The following is a 23934-nucleotide window of genomic DNA, read 5'->3' on the forward strand; positions in this document are numbered from 1 at the left end:
AGTCCTCTAATAAAAATTTCTGATCCATACATACCAGATCAATGCATAAGATTTGGGGGTACATAGACTATCTACTTTGTATATTAGTTAAGATTGATTAGATCTTTATTATTACTATACTACCTGGCAAAGTATGATTGAGAGTCATGATTCTGAACTGAACCTATAGAGAACTATAATAGTAGCAGATAGTCCAATAACTGGGCTTTCTAGAGGGGTCCTTCTGCTCTGCTTGAAAAGATCAAGCTCAGTCAAAAGCCTGAAGAGATGATTACAGCCATAATACAATCAAGGTCTTCTTTTCAAGAAAAATTCTCTGATGCTGAATATGGATTATTATGGATAAAGGTTTACTCCTTCAACCAACCAAAATATAAACTCTTTGAGGGACTTTGTATAAGATGGGATATCCCAACTATATATATATATATATATATATATATATATATATATATATAGATAGATATAGATATAGATATATATATATATATATGTATATGGGGGGGAGAGAGAGAGAGAGAGAGAGAGAGAGAGAGAGAGAGAGAGATGACTCCCACAGTTAGATTTCCTGATTTCCTGTCACCAAGACTTTTTCTTCTATCACCAAGGGATTAAAATGGGGAACAAATTCTATCCTATAGTTAGCTGTGTTTCCCTATTTTCTTTTCTCTGAGGTCACTTTTTTCCTACCTTGTCCACTGTAGCCCAGGATATAAGGAATTCAAACACACAACAAAACTACAGCAAATTCTGCAATACAACCCTGTACAGCAGAAGTAAATCACAAAAACATTCTCAAACTACTCATCTAGGAAGAATAATCAAAAAGTCTTCATCCTTCATTCCCTTCCTTTTTAGTCTACAAGTTCCTAATCCTTGGGGTTAGTGTTCTTTACTAATCTACCCTGTTTCTTAACTGTAAGCCCAGGCTGCATTCTTAAATTTCCCTATATTGCCCTGGTAGATCCTTTTGTCCATCACCTTTTAGCTTCCAAGTAGAACCTACTATTATAGGAACCAAAGGCCTATCAAAAAGCCAGTGCTCTGGATACTCTGCACAGAAGAAATTCTTTGACAGCCTTTCTTCTGAGACTGCCTATATCATGAATATTGCCTGAGTTTTAGCCACCTATTTTCTTTTTTTCTCATGCCTTTGCTTTTCAATGCTTTTAATATCTTCTGGGCAGGGGTTTCTCCAAATTTTGTATACTAGATCTTTTATCTTGCATTCTTTCCCCTGCCATTATTCTAAAACTTAAGTATGCATATCCACCCTGTTCCAAGAGCCTCACTCCTCCAAAAGTCACTTCATTCTCTTTCTCAGGGATTCATTGGCTCACATCACATAACTGGTATAAAGACAATCATTACTCTGCCAAGGAAATCCCTCCTCATCAATCACTAAAATATTTTAAAATTCTCAAGACTTCACATATTGCCCACACCTGCATCAAGATCCCCAAGAGAACTGCGCATGAACCATAACAACTTTGTGGTGAGCATGGTAGCTGTGTAACACCATCTAGCAGTTTTTTGCATTACCTCCAGCACTTAACACAGTGCTAGATACACAGTAAACCCTCCAACATTTGCTGAATTCACTGCATTTGAGGAATCTCTATCCAGTATGAATTCTCTTTTGAGTAAATGCTGAGTGATCACTGAAGACTTTGCAATATTTACTGGTTTTACTCCCAGCATGTGTTTTTCGATGTTGAGAGAGGGAGGAGCTCTGGCTGAAGGCTTTGTCACATTCATTACATTTATAGGGTTTCTCTCCAGTATGAGTTTTCTGATGTTTTGTAAGGGATGAACTCTGGCTGAAGGCCTTCCCACATTCCTTGCATTTATAAGGTTTCTCTCCAGTATGAGTTCTCTGATGTCGTATAAGGGCTGAACGGTCACTAAAGGCTTTCTCACAGTCATTACATTTATAAGGTTTTTCTCCAGTATGAGTCCTCTGGTGCTGAGTAAGAGCTGAGCAGTAACCAAAGGCTTTCCCACATTCAGTACATTCATAGGGTTTCTCCCCAGTATGAGTTCTCTGATGTTGAATGAGCCCTGAGCGGTCACTGAAGGCTTTCCCACATTCATTACATTTATAGGGTTTCTCTCCAGTATGAATTACCTGATGTTGAGTAAGAAACGTGCTTTGACTGAAGGCTTTCCCACATTCATTACATTCATAGGGTTTCTCTCCTGTATGAATCCTCTGATGTTGAGTAAGGTATGAACTTTGATTAAAGGCTTTTCCACATTCGTTACATTCATAGGGTTTCTCTCCAGTGTGAATTATGTGATGTCGAATAAGAGCTGATCGATGACTGAAGGCTTTTCCACATTCATTGCATTCATAAGGTTTCTCTCCAGTATGAATTCGCTGATGAAGAGTAAGATGTATGCTCTGGCTAAAACCTTTTCCACATTCATTACATTCATAGGGCTTTTCTCCAGTATGAATTCTCTGATGGAGAATAAAGGCTGAGCAGTAACTAAAGGCTTTCCCACAATCATTACATTTCCAAGGCTTCTTCCCTGCACAGATTCTTGGATCTTTAATCAGGTCCGAATTTTGTTTTAAGTTCTCTCCAAACGTATCACATTTAAGAAGTCTCTCTCCTGTAGGAACTTTCTGTGGTGTAACAATGAATGACTTCAGGCCAAAGTTTCTCCCAAACTCATTAGACTGATGGCTTCTCTCCCCAGTAGTTTTCTTGTGAATAACTATGTCTTGGCTCAAATGTTTCTCATAATTTCCCTTTTGCTCCTCTAAGCGTCCTTCACATTGCCAGGTTTCTTCCAACACAGAATCCCTTGTGAATCTTTCCATTAACACCCCATGGGATGATTCTTCTTCAGAAATGTCCTGCCTTGACACTAACTCCTCAGTTTCAGGTCTAATAACCCAGTCTGAAAGAAATGAAAAAATGCAAATGTTCCCCTTATTCTGTATTAGACTGGAACTGCTAGTTAGAAAATAATGATGAAACTGAAAACAATGCCTATATAGGGAGGAATCTGACAGTATTTGAATATAGGTTTACATTCCTGAAAGAAGGTTGTCGAAGGTTGAAGATATTGACAGAGGAGAAATGACTGTATACCCAAGGGTAGGTAGGGTGGAAGGGCCATGTCAGTTATTCCCCAGGTCTTTTTAAAGACATCAAGAAGGGGCAGCTAGGTGGTGCAGTGGATAGAGCACCAACCCTGGAGACAGGAGGACCTGGGTTCAAATTGGCCTTAGACACTTAATAATGGTCTAGCTATGTGACCTTGGGCAAGTCACTTAACCCCAGTGCCTTAAATTAATTTTTTTAAAAAAAAAAAGACATCAAGACACAGCCACAGGGATAATGTTAATGGGGTATTGTTACCTACCTAGGGTATGATGAAGGAAGAGTTAACAATATAGAGACATGAGTTTAAGGAATCTGAATATCAGTGTGACTGTTTGTGCTGAGGATCTAATGGAAGTTTCTGAGTTAAAGAGATCAGGAATAATTTAGAAGAGCTTTAGTGAATGCTATAGGAGGAAGTCTATAATGCTAGGACAAGCTAGGACAAGCACCTGTAGTTTCTGAGAGATCATCTTCAATGATTTGAGTCCCACAACAGAATACTGTGATGAGAAGTTACCTAGATGTGATCTTTCTCTGAACTTGGAGCAAGCATGATTATGAGTCACTTTTGTGACCAAGTAAAGAAGTGATGGTAAGAGGGGCCACAGAGAAAGAATAAACAAAAAAGATAAGAAGTTTGTGCAAATAATTAAAAGCCTAAGCAATAGAGACTAGAAAATATGAGATGTTACAGCAACTTAAAAAAAAAAAAGGCAGATTGATGTCAGGTTGTGTTTCCTGGAAATGTCCAAAGTCACAAACCTAATCCAGTATAAATTCCAATTAGGGTTATAGTTACTAGTATCCTAGGCTTCCTTCCTCCTAATCTATTCTGTATTTGACTGTTAACTAATTCTGTTGACACCTTTTTACCTGATCATACTGAAAAACTTCCCATGCACTTAAGATAATGCCTAATTTGACATTTAAATTTGAGGTTCCTAACCTTCCCCATTCTAACCTGATGATATCTCTTGGAATTAGCCCCACCATGGTCTCTCTGTATCAGAACAGTATCTGTCCTCTCTTCCAAACCCAGGCTGCTCACTGCTGAACCCATGCCTTTGCTCATATTGGTGTCTCTAGCAGAAATACTTTTTCCACTTCTCTAATGTCTAGGCATTCCCAGGGACATTTTCCAATTCTATAGACTCCAATTCCAATTCTATAGACTCTATAGTCTTCCTCAACAACACCAGCCCAACACACCAACCCTCTCCCTTTGATAAATTTCTGAAGTACTATCAATATTATTTCTTTGGGCACAGTGAATGTGCATATCTGAATTCTTATGGAACTGTTTTGTGCATTTGTGTATGGCCCTATCTCCCTAACCAGTGGTTCTAGAAGACAAAAATTTGTTTCTCTATTACTTATATAGTCCCTGAGTACAGAGTCATGCATATAGTCACCAAAAAAAAGCCAAGTGTCTGGGAAAGTGAGGCAGAAATATGACTACTAGCTGGAAAAAAAAAAATCAAACAAACTTCCAAAGAGAAAGTTATTCACATCACTTAGCACTCAATTAATCAAAAATTTATTCAGTTCTGAATACCTAGCATTGGAAATAGAAATATAAGACATGTATGGGTCCTTCTCTTCAACTTACAGTACAGGTATTGAGAGGAGACATGTGCATGAGTTACCGTAGAAGACTCCTGGGCAGGGAATCAGGACAGTTGAGTTCTAATTCCTACATGGCTACTCTGTATGATGCTGAGCTTCAAGTCCTGCTAACTCTAAAATTAAAACAATAACAGCAAATATATACTCTAGTGAGATATTCTGTAACACAAACTATAAGTATAATAGGAGTTCAAAGAAGGATGATATTAATTTAGGCTAGAACAGTTGACAAAGAATTTAAATAGGGACTTGAACTGGATCTAGAAAAATAAGAAAAAGAATAGAAGAGGAAGAAAGGAGAGGGATGTTTGCTGTGAGAATAGAATAGTTAAAGGCCCAGAAGATAGAAGGTTCAAGTTAGACAGCAATGAGGGAGAAAAAGTGAATAAAATCCAGGAACTTTAAAAGAACAGCAACAATAATAACAGAAACTTTTATACCATGCCTTAAGCACTTTAATCCAACCCTGGGAGATGGGAGTTATATTATCTCCACTTTACAGATGAAAAAACTGAGGTGGATAAAGGTGAAGTAGCTTGATGAAGGTCACTCAGCAATTAAGTGTCTGAGGTCAGATATAAACTAAGTCTTCTTGACTCCAGGTCCAGAACTCCATATCTAGTACCACCCTGCTGGGAAGGACTTGAAAATTACTGTTGAAGAATTTAGATTTAATAAGATAAGCAACAAGAAAAAGAGAGAAATGAGTGATGTGGTAAGAATAATACAATACCAAGACAGCTACCTCTGAGATATTATCAGAAGGCCCCTAACACATGGGTTGGACCTCTATAAAGATTTGTTAAGATGTGGACACAATCACCAAGGATAAAGCATCACAGAAGAGTTGTATCTTGTAACACTTGAGAAAGTAACTACACAATAAAAAGCAGAGAATCATCAAAGTAAAGAAAGCAATGGGGACTATGTTACTGAATGAGATAACATTAGGAAAGTAATATTTCCTAGATATTTCATAGATTAGTGTGGACACAGTATGCAGGAAGGATTGCAAGAGAGAGGGAACTAAGGGAAATCAGATAGAAGCCACTGTAACAAACTATGCCTGAAGTGAGGAAGTTCTGAATTGGATAATGGAAGCTGGCCATTCAATGATTTATTTTAATACCTACAATATTCCAGGCAGATCCTTTCCTGGTCTCAAAGAATTTAACAGGGGAAGGAATGTGAAGAAATGTTCATAAATAACTATAATATAAGAAGCAAATGTGATAAATGTATTAGAAAAGTCCAAGCAAAGTATTGTGAGAAATTTAAGGAAGAAGAAATTGTTCAGCCATTCATTCAGCCATTTGAACTTTCATTTCTCCACAGATACAAGAGAATCGAATGTGAATGCCTCAGAAAATATTTCAAAGCTACAACACCAACTAAATAGTTGAATTGCTATTCCCAGTGATTCCTCTCTACCTATTTCCTACACTCACCTAGGTGGGCACTTTTTGGGTCTTCTCTCTCCAGCATCCATGGCTCTTTTCCTTGTTCCAATTGGGAGATTATATCAGGCTTAGAAATCGGAAGCCCTGTTGACAAAAGAAATGGATATTTATACTAAGGATAACACAAACACTGACTTTTTTAGGGGAAAAAAAAATACGATGGCACAGACTAGGGAAAATGTGAAATATTTCAGAATGTTATTCAGTATTATGTTCACACGAAGGGTGGGGAGTTGCTACGCACACATAAATCAATTATTAGTCCCTTTGAGTTTCCCAGTCATAAGGAAGGCTAGCCTCTCATTACCACTTCAGGGTATGCAAGGACAAAGATTCTACAACACAGGCAGCTAGGTGGCACGGTGGATAAAGCACCGGCCCTGGAGTCAGCAGTACCTGGATTCAAATCCGATCTCAGACACTTAATAAGTACCTAGCTGTGTGGCCTTGGGCAAGCCACTTAACCCCATTTTCCTTGCAAAAACCTAAAAAAGATTCTACAACCCAAGGGATGGCACAATAAATTACCCATGTATAGTTCCAGAAAGTAAAATGATTCATGAACTTCAAAGCAAACCAAAATTCTGCCTAAGCTGAATTTCAATACTTCTGAAGTCCTTATCTATTACGAAAATGAGAATGCCCAATGATAAAATTCACAAGGGAAAACTGTCCTTACCCAACAAGACCAAGCTTCTATACCTCTCCAACATTACATCCCTGTATAGGTTTCTCTGAGCAGGGTCCAGTTGTTCCCACTCCTCTTGGGTAAATTCCACAGCCATATCCTTCAAAGTCAATGATTTCTGAAAGATCAAATGCATTCCTGCAGTTGGCAACATCAAAGATGACATAAAGGATAGATAATAATGTTCTTTATCAGAGTGTTAAGTATCCCAAGTCTGAATGTCTATTTATTACACAATTAAAGGAATTCAGCAGTGCACTAAATTCCCTGGTAGATACAACTAGAATATGAACAAGTCCTCAATTCTGAACAGGAGCAACATGACATATATAAGCAAGTGTTAAATTGTGTGATATAGACAAAAAAGAGATCCAAATACAATGGAAATGAAGGAAGTTTTTAAGGAAATAGGATCAGAATTTGGCTGGAAAGTATTATCAAGAAAGCATTCTACATGATGGTTTGGTAAAAGCACAGCAAATATACTGAGACTTAAAGAGTAAGGCATGGTGAGAGAGATGTGCCTCTTAATAAAAACAAAACAAAACATTTTAATCACTCTGGGGAAAAAAAAAGAGTAAGGCATATGATAGGAAAAAGAAGAAAATTAGTACACCCAAATCCAAAACTTCATGCTGGCAAGTTTTTACTCTATTCTCTTTCTTGTGTGCTCTGCAATATCCTTTCTTCAAGAAATCTGTTCCTCTCTAAAAAAAAAAAAAAAAAAAACTTTAAGAACAGCTCATACATATAGCAAGAGTTCTGCTATGAAAACAAGAAAAGAAGTAGACTTTTGCAGACTAGATCATTAGCTAAATAATGGAAAGATAATGAGACTCTGCTTTGTTATTTTACAAAAAAATCTGACTCAGTAAAGCAAGTACAGCTGCCAACAAAGTATTTCTCATGTATATGTTAAAAGCATATAAAATTTCTTGATAGAGCAGTCACAAGGATATCATAAAATAAAGCATAAGTTAGAATATACATGTATTTGTAGTACCTCTATTATAGGGGATGTATTATAAAGAGTCCAAATGGAAAAGAAATTCTTAAGAGATGTGAAGTCCTTCAGCTATTTCTATAAGCCAAAAAAAGGTGATGAATATATCAAGCCCCTAAATAATATATGGCCTTCTCCAAGGGATCCATAGTTATTCAAAAGAAAAACTTACTCACCAATAATGGATAACTCAAGTAGACCAAAAATATACATGGCCTCAACTGTAACTTGAGCAACTAGCTAGGAAGTCCAAGGAGTTTTTCTTATCTTACACAAATACTGGGCAATAGATTGGACCCAAAACTGAAGAAGAGAAAGGGATTCATGTGGGAAGTGACATAGTCCTTTCAATGATCCAAGCTGCTCTGACACACAAACTGATCTTAATGCCAATATTCTTCCAATCGTCCTCATACAATTATAAATCCTGGATCACTATGACCTCAAGACATTAATTCTGGATGATATGAAGTGGTAACAGAAAGTCATATGATAGCTTTTAAAGGATGGCTCTAAAGTAGATCATACTATCTTGTAAATAATGAAATGAATGCAAAAAGCTGAATAAAGTCAGGCAAATGTATGAATGAAGAAAAGATGATTTGTTCATATAAAGTAAGAACAAAAGACAACAAAGGAATAGTCCAGATGCTTTTCTAGTGCCAACAAAAAGTTTAAAATCTAGTCCAGTGTTTTTCAAACTATTTGGTTTAAGAATCTCTTCATACTCTTAAAAATTATTGAGGACCCTAAAGAGCTTTTGTTTATTACTATTTAACATATTAGAAATTAAAGCTGATAAGTGTTAAAATATGTATTAACTAAAATATGATACACAAATTAACTATTTTTTAAAAAACTAGTGAGAAGTATTTTACATATTTCTGCAAGTCTTTTTAATGCTCAACAACAGGAAACAACTGAATTTTCATTATCTGCTTTTGCACTGTCTATTGCAATAAATGAAAACTATCCAGTTTCAAAGATATGTAGCTGAAAAAAAGAGAGTATTTAACAAGCAAATCACTTTTAGTATTGTTATAAAAATAGTGCTGATCTTGTGGACCTCCTGAAATTCATTACACTGACAGAGAAATTCTAGCTTGAGTGACTATGAGACTAAATGCCCACGGTCACATAGTCATGAATTACCATAGGCAGATTTAAACTCAGGTCTTCCTAACTAAAAACCAATCCTTTATGTACTAAACCATACAATTTCTTATAACCTAAACAGACTTATTAATAAATATGTGGGAATGATAGTGTCTGCAGGGTCCTCAGATGTAGAAGAACACCTCAAGCAAGTCAGCCAAGAATCACACAGTCCGAGAAGGCATAAATGGATTAAGGAAAACACTTGGTGGAAGGAGAGCATAGATCAATGTCACAAATTCACTGAAGCACAGAGAAGGAGTCATTATCATTGCAATCTATATGCTAACCATTTTTATTCTTACTATAAATAATTAAACTCAATCCTATATAAAATAGTCTTCTGAAAGCAGTGGTTTCCTAAGCTCATTTTTCCCTTGGGCTCAATCCTATCAAACAAGTCAGTCACTGAGATGCCTAGCTCTGCAGAACTGAGTTCAAGTCCATGGAAGACCACTTGAGCATGCGGGGTACACAAGAGCCAGATTTGCCACAATAGCCTAATCTTCTACTTAAGTGCTGATCCTAACACTAAAAGAAGTAAGTATATTTAAATCTATAACATTCCTATCATCTTTTTCTTAAACTCCCTGTTTTGGTGAAATCTACTGACTGACCTTTTAAAATTCTGACTTTTCCTTAAACAGTCTGCAAGAACAAATAAGTCTTTACCAAGAATTAATAATTTGTAAATAACTGCTCAGATTCCATGCAGCAAAATAATGTAAGGAAGCAGAAGGAAGTATGCTATAAATAATATTAATCTGTTGTTTAAATTACTACTTTAAAAAGCAAAGATATAGGTTGGTCCCCTTCATTACTACTAGGAAAAGTACAAGAATTATTTTCACAAGGTCAATTCTTGAAACCAGAAGGTCTCAAGGTTTTTTCTAGTCCTGAGAAAATGACCCCCAGCACTCCAGTTGTACCATTTTTTAAAAATACACACATTTTAATTCATGAAAAGTACTTAAGATATTCAAGGGAAGATAATCATTAGAAATAATATATATATATATATATATATATATATATATATATATATATATGTATGTATTGAAGAGAATGTGGGAAAATTGAACCACTAATGCACTATTGATGGAGTTGTGAACTGATCCAACCATTATGGAGAGCAATCTGGAACTATGCCCAAAGGACAATAAAATTGTATATCCCTTGATGTAGCAAGAGATTGTTTTAAAAAAAGGATTGAGAAAAGACCTATATGTACAAAAATACTTATAGCAACTCTTTCTGTAATGGCAAAGAATTAGAATTTGAGGGGATGGCCATCAACAGGGGAATGGCTGAACAAGTTATGGTATATGAATGTGATGGAGTACTACTGTTCTGTAAGAAACTGAGTGGCAGATTTCAGAAAAGCCTAGAAAGACTTGCATGTTTTGGGGTATCTGCGATGGAGAATACCATCTGCAGCCAGAGAAAGAATTATGGAGTTTGAACAAAAACCAAAGACTATAACCTTTAATTTTTAAAAATAAAACCCATTATCTTATAAGGTAATTTTGCTATCTTTTATACTTTATTTTTCTTCCTTAAGGATATGATTTCTCTGTCATCACATTCAACTGAGATCAATATATACCATGGAAACAATGTAAAGACTAACAAACTGCCTTCTGTGGGAGGTGGGGGGAGGGAAGCAAGAGTAGGGGAAAAATGTAAAAACCCAAAATAAATAAATTCTTTCTTTTATTAAAAAAAAAAGACAAATAAATTGATGCTGAGTGAAGTGAGCAGAACCAGAAGAACACTGTACACACTGTGAGATGATCAACTATGATAAACTTAGCTCCTCTCAGCAGTTCAATGATCAAGGACAATCTTGAGAGGCCTGCTATGGAAAATGCCATAGATATCCAGAAAAAAACAAACTATGGCATCTGAATGCAGTCATCAGAAAGTGCTTAAATAAAGGTTTATTAACTTGTCATCTTCAAACTTGAGTGTAATTAAAGCTGAGATCAAAAAAATGTGTTTATGCAAATAATATTCTATTGGGCATAAAACTTTGGTCTTGGAGATATGGGATTCTCTCTAGTATTTAGAATGCATGATATAATTTATAAAGAATTTAGGCTTATATTTTAGGTCAATCTCTTGTACTTCTGAGTCAAGCAAAAATTAACTACTACACAGATTTGAGGCTTGTAATAAGGTACTGAGAAAAACAGTGCAAGGCATGAAAAGTCACATATGTGACTTTAATTCAAAGACTTAAAAATGGCATTCTGGTGAGGAAACCAAAGTTATCCATAGTCATATGAAAAATTGCTTTAAATCATTACCGATTAGAGAAATGCAAATTAAAGTAGTTCTGAGGTATCATGTTATACCTATCAGATTGGCCAATATGACCAGAAAGGAAAAGTTCAGTGTTGGAAGGGATGTGGGAAATCTGGGACATTAATACATTGTTGGTGGAGCTGTGAGCTCATCCAACCTTCCTGGAGAGCAATTTGGAATTATGCCCAAAGGAAAATAAAAATGTGCATACCTTTTGATTCAGTAATACTACTACTGAGTCTATACCCTCAAGAGATCATGAAAAAAAGGGTAAAAACATCACTTGGACAAAAATATTCATAGGGGCAGCTAGGTGGCACAGTGGATAAAGCACCAGCCCTGGAGTCAGGAGTACCTGGGTTCAAATCAGGTCTCAGACACTTAATAATTACCTAGCTGTGTGGCCTTGGGCAAGTCACTTAACCCCATTTGCCTTGCAAAAACCTAAAAAAAAAATATTCATAGCAGTCCTGTTTGCAGTAGCAAAGAATTGGAAATTGAGTGAATGTCCATTGGAGAATGGCTGAATATATTATGGTATAGGTATTTTATGGTACACTACTGTTCTATTAGAAACCAAGAGGGATGGAATTTCAGAGAAGTCTGGAAAGATTTGCATGAACTGATGTTGAGTGAGATGAGCAGAACCAGAAAACATTGTACAACCTAATAGCAACATGGGGGTTATGATCAAGCTTGATGGACTTGCTCATTTCATCAATGCAATAATAAGGGTTAATTTTAGAGCACCTTCAATGGAGAATACCATCTGTACCCAGAGAAAAGCTGTGGAGTTTAAGTAATAGACTGAAGTCTATTACTTTCATTTTTTTTTAAAGTATCTTATGCACTACATAATTTTGCTATCTCTAATACTCTATTTTCCCCTCAAGGATATGATTTCTCTCAACACGTTCAATTTCAATTAATGTATAGCATGGAAACAATGTAAAGATTACCAGACTAACTTCTGTGGGGGGGATGGGTAGAGAGACAGGGAGGGTGGGGGAAAAATTGCAAAACTCAACAAAAAAGATGGATAGGAACTACTATTGTATATAATTGCAAAACTAATAAAATATTTTTATAAAAAAATAAAACCCAATCCAGAGACAGAGTCAACAGTATCTGAATACAGACTGAAGCACACTTTTTTTGTCTCATTTCATTTCTCCTGAGGTTTCTCAATCTTCGGGGGAAGGGAGTGGGGGGTATGTATACTTTCACAACAAGATTATTGTAATAATGTGGAAATAAATAAATAATTTGAAAGAAAAAATTGGCATTCTGGAAACAAATTCTAAGATTTATGTTTGGAGTTAATTTGACTATGAAGGTCCAGAAATTGATATTACTTTATAAGGCAGGTAAGAATTTATTTACCACTCTTACCAATAACAAGTAAGCATCATCTTACTAAAATATTAAGAGATTATTTTAAAAATAGTCAAAAGATTTGGATCTGAAAGGATTTCAACAACTTTTTAGTAGTATTTGAAAAGAAAAAAGTTGTACTGATATGTTTGGATGACAGTTAACCACATTACAGAATCTGTGTATATAAATTGGAATTAACAACTAAGAAAATTTGGGAGATTATCTTAACACATAAAAAAGGTACCCATATCTCCAGATATATAAATATCCTCCTAAGAAAATATCTGCATTATTGTGGAAATAGATGATTACTCCCACCTAAGCTTAATAAGGTCAAATGATTCTGGGATTTGGTCATGTCTCTAAAATTTATTTCTAGGTTTCGTGAAAGTAGAGCTCAAAAAAAGGAAAACATATGGTTCTGAATCTACTTAATTTGGTATGGGAAATTATCTATACAGCACTTTTCCACTCCTTCCACTCTTTATAAGAGATAAAGTTTATATATGATTGAAATTACCCTTCCATTATAAAAAGTGATACTATATCATTTCATATTTTCAGCGTCTAGTATTGTCCTACATATGGACAAGCAAATGTCTATTGAAAATGATACTCTGAATGGATTATCATAGTTAATATTTTCATTTTACAATCTAATTTTTTTTTAAAGTCAGGGGGTTGTTAATGGCAGTGAGGTGGCACAGTGGATAGAACACTGGCCCTGGAGTCAGGAGTACCTGAGTTCAAATCCGGCCTCAGACACTTAATAATTACCTAGCTGTGTGGCCTTGGGCAAGCCACTTAACCCCATTGCCTAGCAAAAACTATTTAAAAAAAAAAAAGAAATAAAGTCGGGGTGCTGGGGGGGGGATTCAGACCTGTAATTTAGTTTCCTCCACTGATACAGAAATTCTAAGAAAACTGCCCAAGTGAAACAAGGTTGAATACCTTGTCCATTATTTACCAGAGGCAGGACTTAAGTCCAGGTCATCCTAACTTCAAAACCAGCCCATTAGATACTATCTCTCATAACCTAAATAGATCTACAAAACATGCAGGAATGATACAGGTCTATCTAACCAGTTCAACGCAATAGCTAATGAATACCTACTATACTGAGGCATTAGGCTTATCCCTGGGGAGCATTAGAGGGTTTTTTTTTGGGGGGGGGGGAGATTCAGAAACAAAACCATGCCTGTCCTCAAGGAGGCAACATTCTACTGAAGGGTTGACATGAGAGGGGGAGACAAAGGGTGAAATGCAAGAAGTAGAATTTGAAAAGGGAGAGATCACAAAATGGGTCAGGGCAGAGAATTGTAGAAGGCTTCACTGAGGTGTGAATGAGTGATTACAGATTACTATTCAAGTACAGAAAGGAAGAAAGTGTATCCATTCTTTAAAAAGATTTAGTATTTCAGAAAAGCAAAGAAACTGCAAATCACCTGGGACTTGGTTGAAAGGACCACAGCAGTCATTCTATCCTCCCCTGAGTTCTTCTTTTGGCAAAGAGCAGAATCTTGAGAAGACAAAACTAGAGGGGGAAAAAAGAAGAAACTTTTAAGAGTAGTTCCAAAGCTAAGTTGGAAATTCCCACATCTAATGTAAGTCATCTCTGATGTATTGCAATGGTCTCCTAACTGTTCTCCCTGCTTCAAGTCTCCTCACCTGGAGGTGGTTCCAAGTTCCACAAAGGTGCCAAAAAACCAACAAAAAACAAATATGACCAATTCCCCTGCTCAAGAAAAATCAATGGTTCCCTATTACCTCTAGATACCAGTTGGTATTTGAAGCCCTTCATATGACTCCAGATTTTTTTACACAGCATTATTCTTCTTAAATGTTATATTCCAGTCAAACCAGTCTATTTGCTGTTTTCAGAATTCAGCATTCTATATGCCACCTTCATGCCCATGCATAGGATTTCCCTCCTCAGGGAATTTAATTTTCTTCAAAACTCACTTCATAAGCTGCCTCCTAGAATTCTCTTGATTACCTTGGAAGTTAGTGCTCTCTCCTTCATTATTCAAATTTATATCACACACACACACACACACAGGCACATATATGTGTATGTATGTGTTTACATAGTGTTTCTCCCACCAAAACCTAAGTTTCTTGAAGGCAGACTGTTATATCTTTTTTTTGTCTTTGTATCTCCAGCACATTTTGTGCATAGGAGCCATCTAAAAAAAGAAAAATGCTAAATCATAAAATGAGAGCCAAAGAACCAATCCCATCATTTCCCAGAACCATAGAACAAGCCATAAATACTGACTTAAGGTAACAAGTGTGATACTTTCCTTATACTCATGGCAAGTTGAAATTAGGGCAGAGTGAAATAAAAAGACAGATTATAATTAAATAATGTAAATGAAAAGAACACAAAATCCAGGTGATTTTAACGATCAATTGTGGTCCTAAAATAGAGATAACAAAATACACTTTCCCTCCTCAACCAAGAGGCAGGACACACAGGGGCAAAATGTTCATTCCAGGGATAGAAAGGACCACAAGAGTCATTATAATCCAACTTCCTCAGAGGAAACTGAAGTCCCAAGAGGTTGGGGCTTGCCCCTGTGAATCCATATCCATTAATATGAGGAAGTTCCTTTTCTTCTATACCAAACAAACCACATATTGTGACATGGCCCCTTAGGTGCTGCTTTATACAAACTGTTTTGCTTTGTTACAAGAAAGGTTGGCTTCCAAAGCTAGAGATTTGGAGGTGGGGAGGCTCTATCCAGAAACAATTAGGAGGTAAAAAAAAAAACCATCAACCAAACTTTTTCTTCTTTAAGACAATACAGTCCGGATCTGGGAATTAGGACCATAAAGTCACACTTCCATCTACAGTATACTTGCTGTGTGTTATATAGTAGAGCATTCAAATCTGCCCTTCAACTATGCCACTTAAGGAAAAAAAAATTTATGCTTTTCTTGGTCTTAGAAGATCTGCAAAGAATTTATAGAACTAGAAATTGTCTATCTAGGTAGGACGTATTATAAAAATAGAATATGTTCTATCAAAATAGTTAAAAATAATCATTAATTCCAGTCTAGACTCTGTCATTATGATACAATGGCATCTTTTTATTAAGCTTTTTTTAAAATTCTGAAGTAAAAACACAAAATAAAAGTAGCCTTTCCTTAAATATATAGCAGAAAAAGACTGCAATTGAAACTATGGATCTCAGTTATGTATGGTTTGCTTTTCTTTTCAAAATAAAGTCAACATATAATTTTAAAAGTTGTGATTCTTTCTGACCTATTTTGTTCTGTACATTGTTAAAGAAGCTTCAATGACCCGTTTTTCTAGCCCCTTCTGTACCCTATATACCCAAAATGGGCCTGTAGGGGAGGGAGAGTTATTTGCCGTCAAGCAAAATAAATACCCACATGGTATTGGCTATGTCTGAAAACAAATGCCTTGTTTATATCTCAAGTCCATCACTTGTATCAGTACGAAGGTAGTAAACTTCATTATGACTCCTCTGGAATGTCAGTTTGTTGCACTGACCACAAAGTTTTTAAGTTTTTAAAAGTTATTTTTATTTAAAATGTTATAATTTTTCTCCTGGTCCTGCTCTCTTCATTGTGTCAGTTCATACAAGTCTTCCCAGATTTCTCTGAAAGAGTCCTGTTCATCATTCTTTTTTTTTTTTTTTTTTTTTTTAGGTTTTTGCAAGGCAATGGGGTTAAGTGGCTTGCCCAAGGCCACACAGCTACGTAATTATTAAGTGTCTGAAGCCGGATTTGAACTCAGGTATTCCTGACTCCAGGGCCGGTGCTCTATCCACTGCGCCACCTAGCTGCCCCTCATCATTAATTCTTGAAACAACATTCTTTTACATTCATACACCATAATTTATTTAGTCACTTCTCTAAAGGACAAACTTACGTTTTCAGTTCTTTATTAAAACAAAAAAAGCTGCTTATTATCCTTTTGTGCATATGGGTTCTCTTCCTTTTGCTTTCATCTCTTTGGGATGTAGACATAGTAATAGTATTGCTACCACTCAAAGGGTATTATTTACTGTAGTATCTTAAGCAATGACTTTCATCTATTCCAACCTATTTCCTAACATGTAAAATGGAAATGATATACACTCAATGTGCTTCAATGAATTTCTGTAAGGACAATGCATTTCTGTAAGAACAAAATATAAAAGAAATTTGACAAGTGAAAATTTAATTCAATAATCATTTATTAAAAACCCACAATATGCAAAGAATTGTTCTGGGGAGTAAGAAAGCCAAGATAAAAATGACAATCTCTGCCTTCAGGGAAGATCATTTTCCATTGAAGGAGACATGTATACAGATGAGTAAATTACAAGACAATCTGAGAAGAGAACATTTAAAATCTAGGGAATCATAAATGGCTGCTATAGAAATTAGAGGGGCCCCTTCATTGGGGGTCTTCAAGCAAAGGCTAAATGACCACTTTTCAAGTATAATATTATATAGCAGTGTGACCTTGGGCAAGTCACTTAACCCCATTGCCTTAAACAAATAAAATTTAATAAATTTTTTAAAAACCCAGAGAAAGACTATCCCAAAGAAAGTGAACAGCTGCATCAAATTATGCAAAAATTTCAAGGATGAGGATTAGGAAAAACCATTAGATTCCACAACTAAAAGATCACACATAACTCTAGAAAGAGTAGTTTCAAGTGACTAGGTTAGAAGCTACATTACAGAAGGTTTATAAGAGAGACCAGAGGAAGTCGAGACACCATATATGGCTATTTTTTTCAGAGTTAAACTGAAAAGGGGAGGAGAGATATAGGATAACTAGCAGGGTTGGGAGAATCAAGTGTCTTTTAAGAATAAAGGAGGGGGGGGGGGGCGCGGCGGCTAGGTGGCACAGTGGATAGAGCACCGGCCCTGGAGTCAGGAGGACCTGGGTTCAAATCTGGTCTCAGAAACTTAATAATTACCCAGCTGTGTGACCTTAGGCAAGCCACTTAACCCCATTGCCTTGCTAGAAAAACCTAAAAAAAAAAGGAATAAAGGAGACAGGGCAGCTAGGTGGCATAATGGTTAGAGCACTGGCCTTGAAGTCAGGAGGACCTGAGTTCAAATGAGACCTCAGACATCTAATACTTACTTAGCTGTGTGACTGGGCAAATTACTTAATCATATTGCCTTGCAAAAACCAAATAAATAAATGAAAAAGTAAAAAAAATGAAAAATGAAGGAAACAATATCCCAAAGAGATCATAAAAAAAAAAGGGAAAACCCCACATATATAAAAATATTTATGGCAATTCTTTTTGCAGTGGCAAAGAATTGGAAACTGAAGGAGTGCCCATCAATTGGGGAATAGCTAAACAATTATGATATATGAATGTAATGGAGTATTAGTGTCCTGTAAGAAATTATGAGCAGTGGCGGCTAGGCAGTGCAGTGGATAAAGCACTGGCCCTGGAGTCAGGAGTACCTGGGTTCAAATCCAGTCTCAGACAATAATTGCCGAGCCGTGTGGCCTTGGGCAAGCCACTTAACCCTGTTTGCCTTGCAAAAACCTAAAAAAAAAAAAAAAAAAAAAATTATGAGCAGTCAGACTTCACAAACACCTGGAAAGACTTGTATGAACTGATGCTGAGTGAAGTGAGCAGAACTGGGGAGAACTTTGTATATCTTAACAGCAATATTGTGAGATGATCAACTATGATGAAGGCAACTTCTCAGTTGTTCAATGATCAAGGACAATCCTGAGAGATCTGTTATGGAAAATGCCATCTACATCTGGAGAAAAAAACTATGGAGTTTGCAGAGCAAAGGATACTATACTCACTTTTAAAAACTTATTTTGGGGGCAGCTAGGTGGCGCAGTGGATAAAGCACCAGCCCTGGAGTCAGGAGTACCTGGGTTCAAATCCGGTCTCAGACACTTAATAATTACCTAGCCGTGTGGCCTTGGGCAAGCCACTTAACCCCATCTGCCTTGCAAAAAAAAAAAAAAAAAAAAAAAAAAACAACTTATTTTGTTTCTTTCTCTCTTATTTTCTCTCCTTAGTTCTAATTCGTCTTTCACAACATGACTAGTATGAAATATGTTAAATACGACTGCACACGTACAACCTGTATCAGATAGCACACTGCCATGGCGGGGAGTAGGAAGAGAGAGTGATAGAAAAATGTGGAACTCAAAAGCTTGCAAAAAGAATAAATGTTAAAAACTAACTTCACATGTGATTGGAAAATATAAATTAAAAGCTTTGTGGGTTTTTTAAAAATTTTTTGCAAGGCAAAGAGGTTAAGTGACTTGCCCACAGTTAGGTAATTATTAAGTGTCTGAGGCTGGTTTTGAACTCAGGTCCTCCTGAATCCAGGGCTGGTGCTCTATCTAATGTACTACCTAGCTGCCCCAAAAAATTTTATTAAAAAAAAATTGAAGCATAGGCATGGTTTGTAGGCATTAAGAAAGGAGTCTGTGTAGATAGGGAAGAAAATGATGATTAAGAAAGAGACCAAAGATTAGATTGAAGATTGGGGAAAAAAACATTTTGTGAGATATGTTATAATCAGGATTCCTTTTGTACATGTTAAGATAATGGACTCTGAAAGTTTTTCCAATACTTAAATCCTGTGATTCTCAAATTCTGTATGATAACGGGGCAGGCAAACTGCTAAAGAAAATAAAAGAGGAAAGAATCAAGGGTATATCAAAAGGAGCTGAACTTGATGATGTTAAGAGCCACTAGAGATTGAAAAATATAGCAGGGGAAGATGTATGTGAGATGAGAGAGAAAAAGAAGTTCCTGTCAAATGGATTCAATTTTTTTTTTTAGTTTTTTTTGCTAGGCAATGGGGTTAAGTGGCTTGCCCAAGGCCACACAGCTAAATAATTATTAAGTGTCTGAGACCGGATTTGAACTCAGGTACTACTGATACCAGGGCTGGTGTTCTATCCACTGTGTCACCTAGCCGCCCCAGATTCGATTTTTTCAGTGAAGTATGAAGCAAGGTCTTCGCAACTGAGAAGGATGAGGAAAGTGATACTCTGGGTGCTCTGTAAAATGGGATACAGAATCAATTAGAGTTGAAGGATTGTTCTGCTACAGTAAGAGCCCAGTAAGATTCTTTTTTTCTTTCTTTTTTTTTTGCAAGGCAAAGGGGTTAAGTGGCTTGCCCAAGGCCACACAACTAGGTAATTATTAAGTATCTGAGGCCGGATTTGAACTCAGGTACTCCTGACTCTAGGTCCAGTGCTCTACCCACTGTGCCACCTAACCACCCCTAGCAAGATTCAATAACATAATCTGAAGTGGATCTAATTAGAGTTTCCAACTTTCTCTAGTTCATCCAGCAGTAGGTAAATAGGAAAGAGAGTTAAAGTAAACCAGGATGAGAGTTTGGCAAGATGTAATCTGTTAGAACAATGGGATACTTTCTCCCCCAAGATGGTACTGAAAATAAAGAAAAAAAGTGGTTGCCCCCCCAAGACAGAAGTCAAGGCAATTTTAAGGGTATACATAGCCACAATAAATAAATGAATAAATAAATCTGAATGTCCTCTACCTACCTTCTGGAGATTCAAGTCATTTCAATATTAGAGATAGTTCAAATACTCTTGAGAAAGTGCCCATAAGAGTTGCATGATCACTATGCTATCATCAAGTTTCTCTTGACCACTAAATCTGTCATGAAGACTGAAGACAACTCCAGTAAACATCAGATAAAAGGAGATATAAAGAACCTATATGACATTGATGCGGCTAAAATCAACAGACTGATCTGGCCCAGAGAGAAGCTGATATCCAATTTTCCCCAGACTGAAATTTTGGATCTTGCTACCAAAATTAAAATCATCTCAACTACAACCAACTAGTTCCACATACAATAAAATTTCCTGGTATATTTTAAAAATGGGACAAGGGATTTGAAAATAGAAGATACTGAAGAATTCACATGATTCACTAAAGTATAGAGACTAGGCAGAAACTAGAAGCTGTAATGAAAATTAATGAGCATTCCAACATTCCTCTCATGACCAGTGAATTGGGGAGCTCAAAGAATAGCTATTACTGGAAAGGCTGATAAAGGAAGCACGGTCACAAAAAAGAAGACTGAAATTAGTGACTTACAGAAGATGGGAAAGATTGAGAAAAGAACAGATTTAGTTTAAAATTAAAGTTTGTTAAATATGGCACACACATTCCAAAGGGTATAGAGCAGGGGTGGGAGGGGTCATATTGGTCTGGCATTGCCAAGGCAACCATGGGGAGGACTTGAAATTCAATACATCTAAGAGCTTTTTAGGGATGAATTAATTAAATGTCTGACCAAACAGAACCCTTGAATGACGTTATAAGTATCCAAAAGGTCCTTGGCAGAAAAAAGGTTCCCCACCCCTGAAACAGGGGAAGGCACTGGCTGTTAAAGAATGGGACAAGAAGGAAAGATGAGGGCCGATATGAAAGGGAGAAAATAGACAGCTAAGGCTAGGGGCAAGGGCAATGTGAGGTATAGTAGCAAGGGTTCTATATTACTGCAATTGGGAGAATATAAAAGAGAGGAGAATGTTAGCCACTGACGAGTGAATTCAAGTGAATGGGGAGAGAACTGTTAAGACTGTTCTAGGCTCATCTTCATGCTAGGTGTGACCTAGCACAGGGCCTGTTGTGGCTCAAGTTAAGCCTCACAGCAGGCAGAATAAGGAGGAGGCACGGTCTCAGCTCTGGGGAGAAAGGGCAGTCTAGGCACGGGAAACAGCATCTGAAAAGACATAAACTAGATACATTGCCAAAGACAACACCATATATGCCAGTTTAGCCTTAATATAGAATTCATTACAAAATGATTTTGGACAATAGAGGCTAGAGGTAAACTAACCAAGTTAAGAAGTTTGCATTTTATCCTTGAAGAGAGGGCCACTAACTCCCCAATTCTTAGGGGAAAAGTTTAGAAAGGAATAGAGTATCTGAACTATCCTTGATTTTTAAACCCTACCACAAATGCAACCAGGTCTTTACCCTGGTCCTTAGGAGAATACAGCATGATATGTAAATAAAGGACAGTGAAAACTAAAGTGGAAAAACAAAAATCACTTGAAATCCCTAACATGTTAGTTGCCAAGTTTTCCAGTCATTTTTTGACCATACCCAGTATCCTCCCTGAACTGTTTTCTATTTTCCCCACCCTTGGGAGATTAACCCCTGCTCTACTTGACCTCACCCTTCTTTTAATCCTTACCTCTCTCTCCAAGGGCTTGGGGTAATTTTTCCATGGTCACCCCCCTTCCTTGCTGCCTTGGTATATTTAGTTTCACTAAAGTCCTGATCTCTCACATGTAATAAAGTGAAATTTTTTTAGTGCCAGAGGTTCCAAATTTGTTTCCAGCCTCTTTCCTGATGTTCTCTCTTGAAGTCAGATTTGTCTCCTTCCTAGGATGAATTATGCTTATGAAGGTATCTTCTACTTTCACTCTCGAGTTCCTAACTTGTCCATATGGAATGGGGATTTGGTAGTTTTAGAAGAAACTTTCTTCAGTTAGGCTTTTTTTCCTTCTGAAGTTCACATTTCTTTCCTGAAGTTAATCAACCTTATGGGATACCCAAGTTGATGCTCCTGGTCTCTATCAAGAGCTACTAGGAGGCTTAAGAGAGCAGCCCATGATAGGATGTTGTCAATCAAAGAGATCCACCAGCATTATCCAACGTCTTTGCAGAGGTAACCCAGAGACCCTGGAACACACAAAGACAAGATGAGCATTGTGTTGATTTAAAAAGACACTTAAGATATAACAATATTAGAGTTTGGGAAACATGAGTTTGAATGCCACCTCAGGCACTTTCTATAGTCAAAAGTGAATTTGGAGAAAATTTAACAGACTATTTTGTGACACTCCTTCACTACCTCCCTTCCCTCAATCTCTTCAGTTTAGAATAATTCCAGGAGCTCACCTACTTCTTATTCAATAAGGCATATAGTGGGAACTTAAGAAATGCTAATTAAGTGACAGATAAGGAGGGCGAGTCTTTTCAGGTATAGGGCAAATGGCTAGGCTAAAGGCCTTTGTGACAATTGGAGCAATTTATTTTTCCTTTTACTAAAAATGTACTTTTTCCTTTCAACATTTCCTACCCAAAATTCTGCATCAAGAAGCTCAAGAGGAAAGAGGAAAAGGAGAAGGGGGGGGTAGAAGAGACTGAGAGTTAGACAGATATACATATATATTCCACAGAAGACACAACACACACACACGTTATCTGTGAAACTGTGAGTAGGTCATATTCAATCACCACATCGCGGCTAGCAACAACCCTGAAAGTTCTTGCAACATCATCTGTGTGACCCTAGCCTAGGGGTCAGCTGTAAAATGGGGATGATAAAGGCCTCTGCATCACACGGGTGCGGAGCCCCAGAAGCCAGGACAGGTATACGACACATGACGTAGATGCTTTGCTTTGCAAAGCTCGGGGCCCCGGCCGGCGGCAGGTAACAGGCGCTTTACGGAGCTGCGGTGTGCGCACCTGGGCGCGAGCTCTTGTCCCGGCAAGCCACGCCTGCTCCCGGATCCCGGGCTTTCGGGGGCCTGGAAAGCGGTCCAAGTCGAACCGCATACGTTGGGGAGTCAGGAAAGCGGGGGCCCCGGAAGTTCGGCGACGTGCCCGCGGCCCGCGGGGTCACCTCACACGAGCTTGCAGGTGCTCCGCGGCCGCCGCGCGCTCACGGCTGGGGCGCGGCCCTCCGAACCCCGTCACGCGTGAACGAGCTGAGGCGGGCCGCACTCGGGCCCCCGGCCCCCCGGCCCCCCGTCTCCCGCAGGCTGGCCCCGTTACTCTTTCTCTTCCCGCCACGGGTCTCGAGAGCGGCGGGAGCGCGGGGGCCCACGCCGAGCTCCCCGGGGGCGCACGGCGCACGCGCGGACCCTCCGGCTCAGCCCCTCCCCCAAGCCACCCAGCCGAGGCCCGAGGCTCCCGCCGGAGACCGGAGACTGAGGTCCGCTTCCGCGGCGCGTGGGGCCCCGCGACCCGCTGCCTGCAGGGCCCGACCCCTCCTCCTCGGCCCAGGCTGGACGATACACACCCGAGTACACACGCTCCAGCCCGAACTCACCTCCCACGCGGGGGCCGGGCAAGACTAACAAAAGGACCCGCGTGAAGCCGGAAACGGAATTGCCCTTGGCTCGAAAGAGCCGCCCTCTCTCCCCGATGGAACTACAATTCCCAAGATCCCTCGGGCTCG

General features: G+C 38.0%; 1 protein-coding gene across 1 annotated transcript in view; it reads right to left on the reverse strand.

Annotated features, from left to right (window-relative positions):
• Nucleotides 1–479: 479 nt before the first annotated feature.
• Nucleotides 480–23934, reverse strand: part of LOC141517864 (uncharacterized) — a 76293-nt gene continuing 52838 nt past the window's right edge. Inside the window, exons 12-19 of the mRNA XM_074229325.1 lie at nucleotides 23529–23829; nucleotides 23220–23281; nucleotides 21940–22032; nucleotides 14181–14269; nucleotides 7508–7600; nucleotides 6885–7011; nucleotides 6194–6289; nucleotides 480–2910 (exon numbers count right to left, since the gene is read on the reverse strand). Of these exons, the coding sequence (XP_074085426.1) occupies nucleotides 1619–2910; nucleotides 6194–6289; nucleotides 6885–7011; nucleotides 7508–7600; nucleotides 14181–14269; nucleotides 21940–22032; nucleotides 23220–23281; nucleotides 23529–23829 (2153 nt within the window). The 3' untranslated portion in view covers nucleotides 480–1618. The remainder of the gene's footprint in view (nucleotides 2911–6193; nucleotides 6290–6884; nucleotides 7012–7507; nucleotides 7601–14180; nucleotides 14270–21939; nucleotides 22033–23219; nucleotides 23282–23528; nucleotides 23830–23934) is intronic.

Source organism: Macrotis lagotis, chromosome 1 (assembly GCF_037893015.1).
Source record: "Macrotis lagotis isolate mMagLag1 chromosome 1, bilby.v1.9.chrom.fasta, whole genome shotgun sequence".
In the NCBI taxonomy this organism is placed as follows: Eukaryota; Metazoa; Chordata; class Mammalia; order Peramelemorphia; family Peramelidae; genus Macrotis; species Macrotis lagotis.